Source organism: Somniosus microcephalus, unplaced genomic scaffold, assembly GCF_052327205.1.
Source record: "Somniosus microcephalus isolate GS21.2 unplaced genomic scaffold, FLI_Smic_1.0 unresolved_chr7, whole genome shotgun sequence".
NCBI classification, from domain to species: Eukaryota; Metazoa; Chordata; class Chondrichthyes; order Squaliformes; family Somniosidae; genus Somniosus; species Somniosus microcephalus.
In genome coordinates, this window is record NW_028225185.1 from 4149177 (window position 1) to 4164701 (window position 15525).

A 15525-nucleotide genomic window follows, 5' to 3' on the forward strand; every position below is an offset into this window, starting at 1 on the left:
GGGATCTCCACACCTGTCTAATGATGGATATGAAAGCCTGTCAGGAGGACGACATCCGGCTGCTCTGCTACCTGACGCCAACCATCTACACGTCGGTAAGGTCAGCCGCTCCGGCCAGTCTGGGTGTGGGATGGGAGTCTGTGCTTGTATCCCGTGCCTCAGTGGGCAGCACTCTCTCTCGTCTCTGTGTTAGAAGGTCGTGGGTTCGAGTCCCACTCCCGAGACTTGAGTCCATAATCCAGGTCGACACTGCCAGTGCCAGTACTGAGGGAGCGCCGCGCTGTCGGAGGGTCAGTACTGAGGGAGCGCCGTGCTGTCGGAGGGGCAGTACTGAGGGAGCGCCGCGCTGTCGGAGGGGCAGTACTGAGGGAGCGCCGCGCTGTCGGAGGGTGAGTACTGAGGGAGCGCCGTGCTGTCGGAGGGGCAGTACTGAGGGAGTGCCGCGCTTTCGGAGGGGCAGTACTGAGGGAGCGCCGCACTGTCGGAGGGTCAGTACTGAGGGAGCGCCGCGCTGTCGGAGGGTCAGTACTGAGGGAGCGCCGCACTGTCGGAGGGTCAGTACTGAGGGAGCGCCGCGCTGTCGGAGGGTCAGTACTGAGGGAGCGCCGCACTGTCGGAGGGTCAGTACTGAGGGAGCGCCGCACTGTCGGAGGGGCAGTACTGAGGGAGCGCCGCACTGTCGGAGGGGCAGTACTGAGGGAGCGCCGCACTGTCGGAGGGGCAGTACTGAGGGAGCGCCGCACTATCGGAGGGGCGGTACTGAAGGAGCGCCGCACTGTCGGAGGGGCAGTACTGAGGGAGCGCCGCACTGTCGGAGGGACAGTACTGAGGGAGCGCCGCACTGTCGGAGGGGCAGTACTGAGGGAGCGCCGCACTGTCGGAGGGGCAGTACTGAGGGAGCGCCGCACTGTCGGAGGGACAGTACTGAGGGAGCGCCGCACTGTCGGGGGGGCAGGACTGAGGGAGCGCCGCACTGTCGGAGGGGCAGTACTGAGGGAGCGCCGCACTGTCGGAGGGACAGTACTGAGGGAGCGCCGCACTGTCGGAGGGACAGTACTGAGGGAGCGCCGCACTGTCGGAGGGACAGTACTGAGGGAGCGCCGCACTGTCGGGGGGGCAGTACTGAGGGAGCGCCGCACTGTCGGAGGGACAGTACTGAGGGAGCGCCGCACTGTCGGGGGGGGCAGTACTGAGGGAGCGCCGCACTGTCGGGGGGGACAGTACTGAGGGAGCGCCGCACTATCGGAGGGGCAGTACTGAGGGAGCACCGCACTGTCGGGGAGGGGTGGTACTGAGGGAGCGCCGCACTGTCGGAGGGGCGGTACTGAGGGAGTGCTGCACTGTCGGAGGGGCGGTACTGAGGGAGCGACGCACTGTCGGAGGGACAGTACTGAGGGAGCGCTGCACTGTCGGGGGGGCAGTACTGAGGGAGCGCCGCACTGTCGGGGGGGACAGTACTGAGGGAGCGCCGCACTATCGGAGGGGCAGTACTGAGGGAGCGCCGCACTGTCGGAGGGGCAGTACTGAGGGAGAGCCGCACTGTCGGAGGGACAGTACTGAGGGAGCGCCGCACTGTCGGGGGGGCAGTACTGAGGGAGCGCCGCACTGTCGGGGGGGACAGTACTGAGGGAGCGACGCACTGTCGGAGGGACAGTACTGAGGGAGCGCCGCACTGTCGGAGGGACAGTACTGAGGGAGCGACGCACTGTCGGAGGGACAGTACTGAGGGAGCGCCGCACTGTCGGGGGGGCAGTACTGAGGGAGCGCCGCACTGTCGGGGGGGACAGTACTGAGGGAGCGCCGCACTGTCGGAGGGGCAGTACTGAGGGAGCCCCGCACTGTCGGAGGGGCAGTACTGATGGAGCACCGCGCTGTCGGAGGGGCGGTACTGAGGGAGCCCCGCACTGTCGGAGGGGCAGTACTGAGGGAGCGCCGCACTGTCGGAGGGACAGTACTGAGGGAGCGCCGCACTGTCGGGGGGGCAGTACTGAGGGAGTGCTGCACTGTCGGAGCTAAAAACAGATGATCTGATCATTGTCACCTTGCTGTTTGTGGGAGCTTGCTGTGTGCAAATTGGCTGCTGCGTTTCCGACATTACAACAGTGACCACACTTCAAAAAAAAAAAAAAAACACTTTAAAAGAATTACTCTGCACCTTGAGGCGTGGAAGGCCAACACCAGTTGCTATGACGCCCAGGCCCAGGCCGAGATGGGCTAACTGGACAGCGAGCAGTGATCAGGGAGGGGCTCCGGTGTTCCGTTGCCATCGAAGAGCTGGTTCACGAAGGAGCTGAGCGATTCAGCTATCTCCTGGTTGCCTGAGCGACGACCCTTTTTTAAATGAGTGGTGTTGAGAGGAGCAAAGTGATGTGGGACTCTGAGAAATGATTTGTGTGCCGCGAGGGGGCGGATTGTGTTTACACAGCGCAGTTAGGAGCTCTCTGGACTGCCTCGCAGAGCAATACAAGCAGACACCAGCTGGCCGTGGGATCGCCCTGTGTGCGCCCGCTGGCGTGTTGCAGTCTTGTTCCTTATTCTCTCCTGTTCCCGAGAGTGCTGCTGACTCTTGCTAGGCTTCATTTGCAGCGGCCCTCAGCGACTCCCAGCCACTCTTCACACGGAAAGTGTTGCTGGGTTATTCGCCTGCAGGGGCATCACAGCCCCGGCTGATCCTGCATTCGCCCAAAGTGCGCACACCCCTAGAAAGAGCTGAGTTTATCCCCAACCCCTTCTCCTACCCCCCCCCCCCCCCCCCCCCCCCACCACTCTTTCCCAGCCCAGGGACTCTAAGGCTAATTCGAGCACCACGATTGCCGTCCCGGGTTTGTGTGGCTGTGTATCTCACCGGGCGGCGCATTTTGCTCTCCCGCCCGCTCCGCATGCAGCGCTGCTCCGATTCTTCTCTGCTCAACGGGGCCGGGATACGCAGGCCCGTCCACCAATGACCTGCCTTTTGCCTCTGTCCCCCCCCCCCCCCCCCCCCGGCATGGCTGAGGGAGCGCCAAAGCCGCCAGCTTTCGGATGAGAGTGAGAAAGAACTCGCATTTCTACAGCGTTTTTCACGACCTCAGGACATCCCAAAGCACGTCTCAATCGTAGTCACTGTTGTAATTTGGGAAGCGTTTGAACCAGGTGCCTGTTTAGCTGGATGTTAAAGATCCCACGGCACTATTGGAAGTAAAGCTGGGAGTCCTGGCCCACATTCATCCCCCCGACCAGCATCATTTTTCTCAGTTCTGGGATCTTGCTTGTGTGCATATCGGTCACCACGTTTGCCTACCTAACAACAACCACTTGCCTGGATGAGTGCAGCTCCAACAACACTCAAGAAGCTCGACACCATCCAGGACAAAGCAGCCCGCTTGATCGGCCCCCCATCCACCACCTGAAACATTCACTCCCTCCACCACCGGCGCACCGTGGCTGCAGTGTGTACCATCTACAAGATGCACTGCAGCAACTCGCCAAGGCTTCTTCGGCAGCACCTCCCAAACCCGCCACCTCTTCCACCTAGAAGGACGAGGGCAGCAGGCGCGTGGGAACACAACCACCTCCCAAGTTCCACCTCCAAGTCACACACCATCCCGACTTGGAAATATATGGGCCGTTCCTTCATCATCGCTGGACAGCACTGTGGGAGCACCTTCACCACACGGGACTGCAGCGGTTCAAGAAGGCGGCTCACCACCACCTTCTCAAGAGCAATTAGGGATGGGCAATAAATGCCGGCCTTGCCAGCGACGCCCACGTCCCGTAAACAAATTTAAAAAAAACAATGACTACACTTCCAAGTAAATAATTGTAGGTCTGCCTTCATTTCTCAAGATCACAGCAATGGGTTAATGACCAGAGAATCTGTTTTGGTACAGTGCTCCCTCGGGTGCTGCACTGCGAGGGTAAGCCTAGACTTTGCACTCCAGTCCCTGGAGCGGGATTTGAACCCGCGGCTTCCGGTCTCCGAGGCGAGAGAGGGAGCGCGCCCCACCGAGCCACGGCCGACACGCGGACTACCGGAGCTGGCAGGAAAGGGGCCTGCAGGTTGGCGCCGCCCTCCGACAGACGGCACACTGACCGGGGCTGCACCAGCGCCGGCCGCACTGAAGTACCTGCCCTGCCGTGCGACTTGAGAACCTGCCCTCCCGGCTCGATGGGCGAGCGCACTGCTGCCGAGCCCCGCTGGCGCACAAGGAATGGCCACCCGCAGGGAGCACTGTCGATGCTGTTTCCCAGCGAGAATGGCATCGAATGTACCGCACGGAAGCAGGCCATTCGGCCCAACTGCTCCGTGCCGGTGTTTCTGCTCCACACCAGCCTCCTCCCACCCCTCTTCATCTCACCCCATCACCACCATATCCTTCTATTCCTTTCTCCCTCATGTGTTTATCCAGCTTCCCCTTAAATGCATCGATACTATTCGCCTCAACCACTCCCTGTGGTAGCGAGTTCCACATTCTCACCACTCTCTGGGGAAAGAAGTTTCTCCTGAATTCCCCATTGGATTTATTAGTGACGATCTTCTATTGACGGCCCCTAGTTCTGGTCTCCCCCACAAGTGGAAACATCTTCTCCACGTCAACCCTATCGAACCCCTTCATAATCTTAAAGACCTCGATCAGGTCACCCCTCAGCCTTCTCTCTTCCAGAGGTGAAGGCTTTGGAGAGGGTGCAGAGGAGATTTACTAGAATGGTTCCAGGGATGAGGGATTACAGTTAGGTGGAGAGACTGGAGAAGCTGGGGTTGTTCTCCTTGGAGCAGAGAAGGTTAAGAGGAGATTTGATAGAGGTGTTCAAAATCATGACGGGTTTAGACAGAGTAAATAAAGAGAAACTGTTTCCAGTGACAGGAGGGTCGGTAACCAGAGGGCACCGATTGAAGGTGATTGGCAAAAGAACCAGAGGCGACAGGAGGGAAAACCTTTTTGCGCAGCGAGTTGTTGTGATCTGGAATGCGCTGCCTGATCGGGCGGTGGAGGCAGATTCAATAGTAACTTTCAAAAGGGAATTGGATAAATACTTGAAGGAGAAAACATTGCAGGGATTTGGGGAAAGAGCGGTGGGGACTGACTGGATTGCTCTGTGAAAGAGCCGGCGCAGACTCGATGGGCCGAGTGGCCTGCTCCTGTGCTGTACGATTCTGTGATTCTATAAAAGAGCCCCAGCCCTTCCTGAGTTGGCACCTTCAGAAGTGGAAATTGCTGGGAGACAGAGGTGTTGCACTTTACGTTCTGCGATACATTTTCAGTAGTCATTGATTATTGGCAGTGGGTGTGAATGCAGGGGTTGGGGGGGCGCGGTCAGTTCCCTGTTACAGCTGGGCGCTGTGTAATGTCCGTTATCCTCCCGTTTCAGTTCCCCGATGAGACTCTGCGAAGCAGCGAGCTCCTCAACATGATTGTCGCCGTCATCGACTCCGCACAGGTCAGTCCCGAGCAGCAGACGCCGGCCTCACATCCGACTGCTTCTCATTTTCTCACAGCGAACTGGCCTTTGCAGCACCTCGGCGGGGGGGGGGGGGGGGTAAAGGCAGCGTAAAACCGAACCGCGACATCCCAGGTTCGGGTCCCGGTCCACACTGAGACAGCTGATCTCCAGTGGTCCCTGCTTCTTCGGGTGCAGTTTCCTTAAACTGCTAGAACTGTCACTGACAGACCTGTACCCACCAGTACTGTACCCATGTTATACAGTGACAGACCTGTACCCACCAGTACTGTACCCCAGTGTTATACAGTGACAGACCTGTACCCACCAGTACTGTACCCCAGTGTTATACAGTGACAGACCTGTACCCACCTGTACTGTACCCGTGTTATACAGTGACAGACCTGTACCCACCAGTACTGTACCCCAGTGTTATACAGCGACAGACCTGTACCCATGTTATACAGTGACAGACCTGTACCCACCACTACTGTACCCCAGTGTTATACAGTGACAGACCTGTACCCACCAGTACTGTACCCCAGTGTTACACAGTGACAGACCTGTACCCACCAGTACTGTACCCGTGTTATGCAGTGACAGACCTGTACCCCAGTGTTATACAGTGACAGACCTGTACCCACCAGTACTGTACCCGTGTTATACAGTGACAGACCTGTACCCGCCAGTACTGTACCCGTGTTATACAGTGACAGACCTGTACCCACCAGTACTGTACCCCAGTGTTACACAGTGACAGACCTGTACCCACCAGTACTGTACCCATGTTATACAGTGACAGACCTGTACCCACCAGTACTGTACCCCAGTGTTATACAGTGACAGACCTGTACCCACCAGTACTGTACCCCAGTGTTACACAGTGACAGACCTGTACCCACCAGTACTGTACCCATGTTATACAGTGACAGACCTGTACCCACCAGTACTGTACCCCAGTGTTACACAGTGACAGACCTGTACCCACCAGTACTGTACCCATGTTATACAGTGACAGACCTGTACCCACCACTACTGTACCCCAGTGTTATACAGTGACAGACCTGTACCCACCACTACTGTACCCCAGTGTTATACAGAGACCCACCAGTACTCCAGTGTTATACAGTGACAGACCTGTACCCACCAGTACTGTACCCCAGTGTTATACAGCGACAGACCTGTACCCACCAGTACTGTACCCCAGTGTTATACAGCGACAGACCTGTACCCACCAGTACTGTACCCGTGTTATACAGCGACAGACCTGCACCCACCAGTACTGTACCCCGTGTTAGTGACAGACTTGTACCCACCAGTACTGTACCCCAGTGTTATACAGTGACAGACTTGTACCCACCAGTACTGTACCCCAGTGTTATACAGTGACAGACTTGTACCCACCAGTACTGTACCCGTGATATACAGTGACAGACCTGTACCCACCAGTACTGTACCCCAGTGTTATACAGTGACAGACCTGTACCCACCAGTACTGTATCCCAGTGTTATACAGTGACAGACCTGTACCCGCCAGTACTGTACCCCAGTGTTATACAGTGACAGACCTGTATCCACCAGTACTGTACCCCAGTGTTATACAGCGACAGACCTGTACCCACCAGTACTGTACCCCAGTGTTATACAGTGACAGACCTGTACCCACCAGTACTGTACCCGTGTTATACAGTGACAGACCTGTACCCACCAGTTCTGTACCCCAGTGTTATACAGTGACAGACCTGTACCCACCAGTACTGTACTGCAGATCCCATGGCCACTATTTCGAAGACGAGCAGGGGGAGTTCTCCGCGGTGTCCTGGGGCCAATATTTATCCCTCAATCAGCATCACTAAAACAGATGATCTGGTCATTATCACACTGCTGTTTGTGGGAGCTTGCTGTGCGCAAATTGGCTGCCGTGTTTCCCACATTACAACAGTGACTACACTTCAATAAGTACTTCATTGGCTGTGAGATGCTTTGGGACGTCCTGAGGTGGTGAAAGGCGCTGGAGAAACGCGAGTCTTTCTTTTGCTTTTTTTCTAACCTGTCTGGTTCAAAATTACTCTCTGCAGTGAGGCACTGAGAGGGTTAAATGCAGATATCACTGAAGCAAAGCTCGCAAAACACGCCAGCCCTGTCTGCAAGGAATCAGCTGGGGCAACATGCAGCGATTTAGAATTTTTAATAAGCTGCTTAATAGATGGGGAGGCCAGAGATTGGAAATTATCTCGCTTTGACAACCCGCTCCGACTCGCTGGAAAGCCCTTCTCAACCCAGTCTTTGTCTCATTATCCCCTCCTTTCACAGCTACTCGCACCCGATACAAGAATCTGAAGTGGCAGAATCGCGATATTTTTTTTTATAAACCATAATTCTCTGCTTTCCCTCTGATCTTCCGCTGTGCCAATACATCACCTGGGCTAGTCCCAGTGCTGTCCAATACATTAACCACTCGCCAGATTTGGCTAATTAGGAATCCAGATGTGGTGTGCCAAGGGGGAGCGGGGCGGGGTGGGGGGGGTACATAGACAGGGTGTACTGGTGGGAGAGCGGGGTACTCCTGTGGGAGGGGGGGTGGTACCCAGACATTGCGTACTGGAGGGGAGGGGGTACCCAGACAGGGCGTACTGGTTGGAGCGGGGTGCTGGTTGGGGTGGGGGGTACCCAGACGGGGCGTACTGGTGGGGCAGCGGGGTACTCCTGGGGGGGGTGGGTACCCAGACAGGGCGTACTGGTGGGGGAGCGGGGTACTCGTGGGGGGGGGGGGTGGTACACAGACATTGCGAACTGGTGGGGGAGTGCGGTGGGGTGGGGGGGTACCCAGACGGGGCGTGCCAGAGAGCGGGGTGCTGGTGGGGGGGGTACCCAGACACGGCGTACCGAGGGCGGGGCGGGCTTACCCAAACGGGGCAGGATGTGGTTGTGATCTCGGTGCTCATTCGTACGATGTATGCATGTGAACTTTAACCACCCGTGCGTTGGTTGGTAAAAGGGTAGGATGTAAAGGCGAGTGTGTTTGTGATGATGGTGGGTGTTTTGGTTCCTTGGTCACCGGCGGTAGATGTGCACCAGTACAGCGAGGATGCACACGAGGCACATTTACCTGGATTGCGTGTGTGGTGTGCTGGACGTTCTCTACTGAATGTCCATGTGGCCAAAACCCTGCCCGCTGTAGCATCCCCTGGGGCTGGTCGGCACTTTCTATTGGGCAGCAGCGGCCTGGGACCGAGCCCGTCTGGCCAGCTGGTCTCGGGTTCGAACCCTGGCCTTTGCTTAGTGTCAGCCGACGCCGCGTTTGAGGCGCGAGGATCTGGAACCATCGGGGTTGCCGCTCCTGATCACGACACAGCGACTCCTGTGCGTGCTGGCATCGATCGGGCTTGGCTGTGAGGCCCTGCTTAGCCGAATAGTCCGCTGCCGATTCTATAAGCTGGGATGTGTGAAGAATGGGCACTCGGGTGGCCACCCGTGGGATCATACCCCTAGCTAGAGCCAGCGGCATCGAGAAGGCGTTAAATTGTGGCGGGGGGGGAGAGAAAGAGCTTCAATCCTTCAGTGTCGGGGGCTGCCACTGTGCTTGTGTGGGTAGGCTAACCTGCATTAAGGAGTTGAGCACTTTGATGTCGCCAGTGTTTCCCCCTAATTTTTTTGGGGGGGTGCGTGGTCCCTTTAATGGGCTACGCAGCCCATTCAGAGTTTCACGCTTGCGATAAACTTCACATTTGAAAAGCCGGTCCTGGGCTGCGCACAGCTTAGAGAGAACGTTGGACGTCACATGCTGGCTGACGTGAATCAACTGAGCGGCCTGTGGGTGGCGCTGTCCAGGGAGAGTATAAATACTCGGGCACGGGCCCAGCTTGCTCAGGACATTCTTTAACAGGAACTAGTGAAGGACACAACTAGACTTCCATGTTGTAAAACAGTTGATTAAAGCTTTGTTTAACGCTTAGACCGAGTGCCGGGTAGTTTTCTTACGTCACTGGCGCTGTTGTTTCTCGTGCCATATCCCGAATCATTTCTGGAGGAATAGAATTGAAAAGCGGGGGCGTTGTGCTAAACTTGTATCGAAGCTTGGGAGCACTGCGCACAGTTCCAATCTCATTGCAAAAAGGATAGAGGCACCAGAGAAGGTGCAAAAAAAGATTTACAGGAAACTTTTTCTTTTATCCGGCACCGACGTGGTGCCGGTTCATCAAAAATTCCGGATAACCGAACGCTATAGTAAAAGATACGGAGCTGAGAGCTCCGTATGAAGCAACAAACCCTGTTGCTTAGCAACAGCTGCAGAACAGTGGCCAAAAGTTCCAAGCGTCTCTGTAGCTTAGCAACAGCTGCAGCCACACCCTTGCACAGCAACAGATGGAGGAAGGCAAGTAATAAAACTTACCTGAACCTACTCCTGAATTTTGCCGGTTAACCGAGATTTCCGGTTATTTAGGTGCCGGTAAATCGAAAGTTTCCTGCACTAGAATGATACCAGAACTTGAGAGGATATCACTTAAAATAAAAACCAAAAATGCTGGTAATACTCAGCAGGTCAGGCAGCATCTGTGGAGAGAGAAAGAGAGTTGACGTTTCGTCAGAAGGTTATAACAACCATGAAAGGATGAACAGGCTGGGTCTCTTTTGAAAAGAGAAAGCTGAGGGGTGACCTGATAGAGGTCTTTAAGATTATGGAAGGATCTGATAGGGTAGAGGTAGAGAAGATAGTTCCACTTGTGATGGGGGGGGGGGGGGAGGGCGGAGTCTAAAACTAGGAGCCCTAAATAAAAGATAGTTACTAATAAATCCAATAGGGAATTCAGGAGAAACTTCTTTACCCAGAGAGTGGTGAGAATGTGGAACTCGCAACCGCAGGGAGTGGTTGAGGTGAATAGTATAGATACATTTAAGGGGAAGCTAGATAAGCACATGAGGGAGAAAGGATTAGAAGGAACGCACTCCTGACCGGCCTCGCACGTTCTACTCTACGAAAACTTGAGGTCATCCAAAACTCGGCTGCCCGTGTCTTAACTCACACCCAGTCCCGTTCACCCATCACCCCCTGTGCTCACTGCCCCGTGTCCTAACTCACACCCAGTCCCGTTCACCCATCACCCCCTGTGCTCACTGCCCCGTGTCCTAACTCACACCCAGTCCCGTTCACCCATCACCCCCCGTGCTCACTGCCCCGTGTCCTAACTCACACCCAGTCCCGTTCACCCATCACCCCCTGTGCTCACTGCCCCCGTGTCCTAACTCGCACCCAGTCCCGTTCACCCATCACCCCCTGTGCTCACTGCCCCGTGTCCTAACTCACACCCAGTCCCGTTCACCCATCACCCCCTGTGCTCACTGCCCCGTGTCCTAACTCACACCCAGTCCCGTTCACCCATCACCCCCTGTGCTCACTGCCCCGTGTCCTAACTCACACCCAGTCCCGTTCACCCATCGCGCCCCGTGTCCTAACTTGCACCCAGTCCCGTTCACCCATCACCCCCTGTGCTCACTGACCTCCATTGGCTCCCGGTTAAGCAACACCTCGATTTTAAAATTCTCATCCTTGTGTTCAAATCCCTCCACGGCCTCGCCCCTCCCTATCTCAGTAAGCTCCTCCAGCCCTACGACCCTCCCAAATCTCTGCGCTCCTCTAATTCTGGCCTCTTGAGCATCCCTGATTATAATCGCTGAAGGTAAGCATGCAGGTGCAGCAGGCGGTTAAGAAGGCAAATGGTATGTTGGCCTTCGTAGCGAGAGGGTTCGAGTACAGGAACAAGGATGTCTTGCTACAGTTGTACAGGGCCTTGGTGAGACCGCACCTTGAGTATTGTGTGCAGTTTTGGTCACCTTACCTGAGGAAGGACGTTCTTGCCATGGAGGGAGTGCAGCGAAGATTCACCAGGCTGATACCTGGGATGGCAGGAATGACGTATGAGGAGAGATTGTGTCGATTGGGCTTATACTCACTGGAGTTTAGAAGATTGAGAGGGGATCTCATCGAAACTTATGAAATTCTGTCAGGTCTGGACAGATTAGATGCAGGAAGGATGTTTCTGATTGCGGGGGAGTCCAGAACCAGGGGTCACAGTCTAAGGATAAGGGGTAAGCCATTTAGGACTGAGATGAGGAGGAATTTCTTCACCCAGAGAGTGGTGAACCTGTGGAATTCTCTGCCACAGAGGGCGGTGGAGGCCAGTTCATTAAATATATTCAAGAAGGAGTTGGATATATTTCTTCAGGCTAAAGGGATCAAGGGATATGGGGAGAAGGCAGGGACAGGGTACTGAATTTGGATGATCAGCCATGATCTCATTGAATGGTGGAGCAGGCTCGAGGGGCCGAATGGCCTACTCCTGCTCCTATCTTCTATGTTTCTATGTAATCGCTCAACCATTGGTGGCCGTGCCTTCAACTGCAAAGGTCCTAAGCTCGGGAATTCCCTGCCTAAACCTCTCCGCCTCTCTTTCCTCTAAGACGCTCCTTAAAACCAACCTCTTTGACCAAGCTTTTGGTCACCTGCCCTAATATCTCCTTATGTGGCCCAGTGTCAATTTTTTGTCTTGGAACACTCCTGTGAAGCGCCTCGGGACGTTTTACTACGTTAAAGGCGTTCTATAAATACTTGTTGTTGATCACATGCTGCTAGGGTGAGATGGGGAGGGGTGAGAGGAGGCCTGTGCGGAGCGTAAACATAGGCACGGACCAGTTGGGCCGAATGGCCTGTGTCTGTGCTGTAGACGTGATGTAATTCTGTGTAATGGCGGGGCTGAAGCTGTGAAGATTGCAGATTGAATGCTGCAAGGCGACTGACTGATGAAAAGCAACACTGTGCCTCGCTTAATTAGACAGCTCGTGGAGCTGGCAGTGTCACGGAGGAGCTGATCAATATTCCTTGAAAAGGACCTGTCTTGTCAGATGAACACCCAGCGCGACAGAAATTATTACTCTCTCAATTGCTTTCAAGCCCGATTGCATTCTTGTGCGAATCCAGAACTTTGAAAAGCAGCGTCTCCTTTATCCATTGTCTGTCTCTCCTTTTTTTATTTTGAAAGCTTGATTGCAAAGAATTTTAATGCATAGCTTTAGAAAAGGTAACCAGTGAGTGCTTACAATGTTTATCGGAGGAACTGGCTTGGAGGAGTTAAAAACAGAAAAGGCTGGAAATGTACAAGTCAGGCAGATTCTGTGGCGAGGGAAACGGCGTTAACATTTCAGTTCGGTGACCTTCCATCAGAACCGAGTGACCGCTTTGCGGAACACCTCCCTTCAAGTCCCTAAGCGTGGCTTCCGGTCGCCTGTCACTTTAATTCTCCGCTCCACTCCCAATCTGACCTCTCGGTCCTCGGCCTTTTGCACTGTTCCAACGAAGCTCAACGTAAGCTCGAGGCACAGCACCTCATCTTTCGATAAGGCGCTTTACAGCCTTCCGGACTCCACATCTAGTTCAATAACTTCGGATCATAACCTCAGCCCCTATTTTTTCTGGGCGGCGGCTGTTGATGATTCTGCCATTGCCATTTACACCTCCTCTAGACCCATCTTTTGTTTCTTAAATTGTCCCAATACCATCTCCTTTCGCCTCGCACCATCATCCCTTTTGTCTCTTAATCTCTCCTGCCTTCCGCCCGATCTCAGACCTTCCCTTTTGTTCTTTCCCCCCTCCCCTCTTTCCCGGCCCCTGCACTTGCTTAAAACCTGTTCCATCTCCAACGTGTTCCAGTTCTGACGAAGGGTCATCGACCTGAAACGTTTAACTCCGTTTCTCTCTCCACAGATGCTGCCTGACCTGCTGAGCATTTTCTGATTTTTAATTCCGGTTTCCAGCCTGCTTTTGGCTCGGAGGAGTTGCTGTTGATGACCGATGTTAATCCAGCTTCCCCCGCAGTGTCGGGTTCAGTAAACTTGCTCAGCTAGCGCCCTGGGCCGACTAGTCTGTGCCGCGTTCAGTGTTTGTGACTCAGCCATGGGTGTAACCTGGGGTCAGGAGACAATGAGCTGCCTTTTTGGAGAGTGAAGGGGACTGATGTGTGTGGTGGGAAAGTGGGGAGTGATCATCTTCTTAGGCAGTCCCTCGGGAACCGAGGATGACTTGCTTCCACATTAAAAATGAGTTCTCCGGTGACTGATGCGTCCAATGCGGAACCTACAGTCTCTGTCACAGGTGGGGCAGGCGGTGGTTGAAGGGGCGGGTGGGTGGGGTGCTTAGGTTGACGTGCGCTGCCTGCGTTCGGCTTTCCGCTTGCTCCCGGCGAAGAGACTCGAGGTGTTGGGCGCCTTCCCGGATGCTTCTCCTCCACTTTGTGCGGTCTTGGGCCAGGGATTCCCAGGTGTCAGTGGGGATGTTGCACTTTTTTCAAGGAGGCTTTGAGGGTGTCCTCGAAGCGTTTCCTCTGCCCACCTGGGGCTCTCTTGCCGTGCCGGAGCTCCGAGTAGAGTGCTTGGTTTGGGAGTCTCGTATCGGGCGTGCGGACGATGTGGCCCGTCCGTCAGAGCTGATCGAGCGTGGTCAAAGCTTCGATGCTGGGGATGTGACAGACTTTTGAGGCTTTTCCTGACGCTATAATTAAGGGTTATCGAGGAAACTTAGAGGGGTGAACCCATAATTAAATTTTTTAAATGTCCCTTGTTTGTGTTTCAGCTGCAGGAGTTGGTGTGTCACGTAATGATGGGGAACCTGGTTATGTTTCGGAAGGATTCTGTTCTCAACATCCTGAGTAAGTCTCTCCGCCCACCCCCTCCCCCCTCCCCTTTTTGCCTTTTGCTGGGACGTTTCTCTGAGTGCGGGAGACTAGCTGAAAGTTGCAGCTTTGCTCAGTCGGCAGCACTCTTGCCCGGGTCGCGGATGGCGTGGCTTCGAGCTCCACCTCCAGACCTGAGCCTGTAAATCCAGGCCCAAACCCAGCCCCACCGGTGCAGTACCGAGGGGAGTGCTGCATTGTCAGAGGTGTGCCCTCCTTTGGATGGGACGCTCAACCCAGGAGCCCCGTCTGCCTGCCCCGGTGGTTCGGTTGAATGATAAAGATCCCGCGTCGCTGTTTGAAGAAGAGCAGGGGTGGTGGGGGAGATCTCCCTGGGGCCAATATTTATCCCTCAACCAACATCACTAAAACATCTCGTTGCTGTTTGTGGGATTTTGCTGTGCGCAAATTGGTGAATTCTCTGACCTCCTCTACATCCCCGATTTCCATCGCTCCGCCTTCAGCTGCCTGGGCCCCGAGCTCTGGAATTCCCTCCCAAAACCTCTCCGGCCCCTCTCTGCTGTTTAAGACGCTCCATAAAACCGACCTCTTTGACCAAGCTTTTGGCCTCCTCTCCCAATATCGCCTTATGTGGCTCGGTGTCAAATTTTGTCTGATTAACGCTCCTGTGAAGCGCCTCGGGACGATTTACTACGTTAAAGGCGCTGTACAAATGCAAACGTTGTTGGCTTGTAACAGAGGGAGAGAGATTGAAGCTGGAAGGACCAGGAGCAGGCTGATTGTGTATTCTGTCCAGGAGTGTGAGGGGTGGGAGAGTTGCCCCAGATATGGGAGCAAGATTCCGGTCACGTCACCACGATTTCTACTCGAAAGAAATTAAAAGTTCTTCTGCGCTGATGATATTGTGTCTCATTTCCCCTCCCCACAGGAAATGATCTCTTCCCACTGAGGTAGGTGTAAAGCTGCCTGGATCTTTGGTTCAGTGTTCGGGAGATTGATGGGTTTCTTCTTTCGAACAACGATAATGAAGGCTGGGCAGTTGTGATAACACCCCAGACATTTCCTTTCATTGTGCCTTGATGAGCGCTCCTGCGCACGACAATCTCTGGAACACGCAGTTACTGAAGCAGAGGAGACATAAACTGCGAGTTATCTGTACAAATCTCCCTCTCTGCCTTTGTCTCTGTCTTTGTCACTGTCTGTGTGACAACTGACATCTCTCTGGCTTTCCCATTCTCTCTCTCCCTTTGTCTCTTTCTCTGTCGTTCTGTCACGGTTTGCAACATCGCTGTCTCTCTGGCTTTCCCATTCTCTCTCTCCCCCTCTTGTGTATATAAGATATAAAAAATGCTTTAATATATTTCTTGTTTTCTCGTCTCCTCTTCCCTTTTTTAACCTTGCTGGTTGTCTCCATTAGCCCTTG

General features: G+C 54.6%; 2 protein-coding genes across 2 annotated transcripts in view; one reads left to right on the forward strand and one right to left on the reverse strand.

Moving 5' to 3' along the window:
• ints3 (integrator complex subunit 3) overlaps window positions 1-15525 on the reverse strand; it is a 153543-nt gene that overhangs the window by 26240 nt on the left and 111778 nt on the right. The window lies entirely within an intron of this gene.
• LOC147086408 (integrator complex subunit 3-like) lies at window positions 7-15462 on the forward strand. The gene is made up of 4 exons (XM_085978501.1): window positions 7-95; window positions 5350-5418; window positions 14042-14117; window positions 15031-15462. The coding sequence occupies exons 1-4, from the start codon at window positions 21-23 to the stop codon at window positions 15054-15056; spliced, it is 246 nt and encodes an 81-aa protein (XP_085834627.1). The 5' UTR covers window positions 7-20; the 3' UTR covers window positions 15057-15462.

Coding starts and splice junctions, on each gene's coding strand:
- LOC147086408 (XM_085978501.1), top strand. CDS start 21: ATGATGGATATGAAAGCCTGTCAGGAGGACGACATCCGGCTGCTCTGC. Junction 96..5,349: donor CGCCAACCATCTACACGTCG/GTAAGGTCAGCC, acceptor CTCCCGTTTCAG/TTCCCCGATGAGACTCTGCG. Junction 14,118..15,030: donor TTCTGTTCTCAACATCCTGA/GTAAGTCTCTCC, acceptor CCCTCCCCACAG/GAAATGATCTCTTCCCACTG.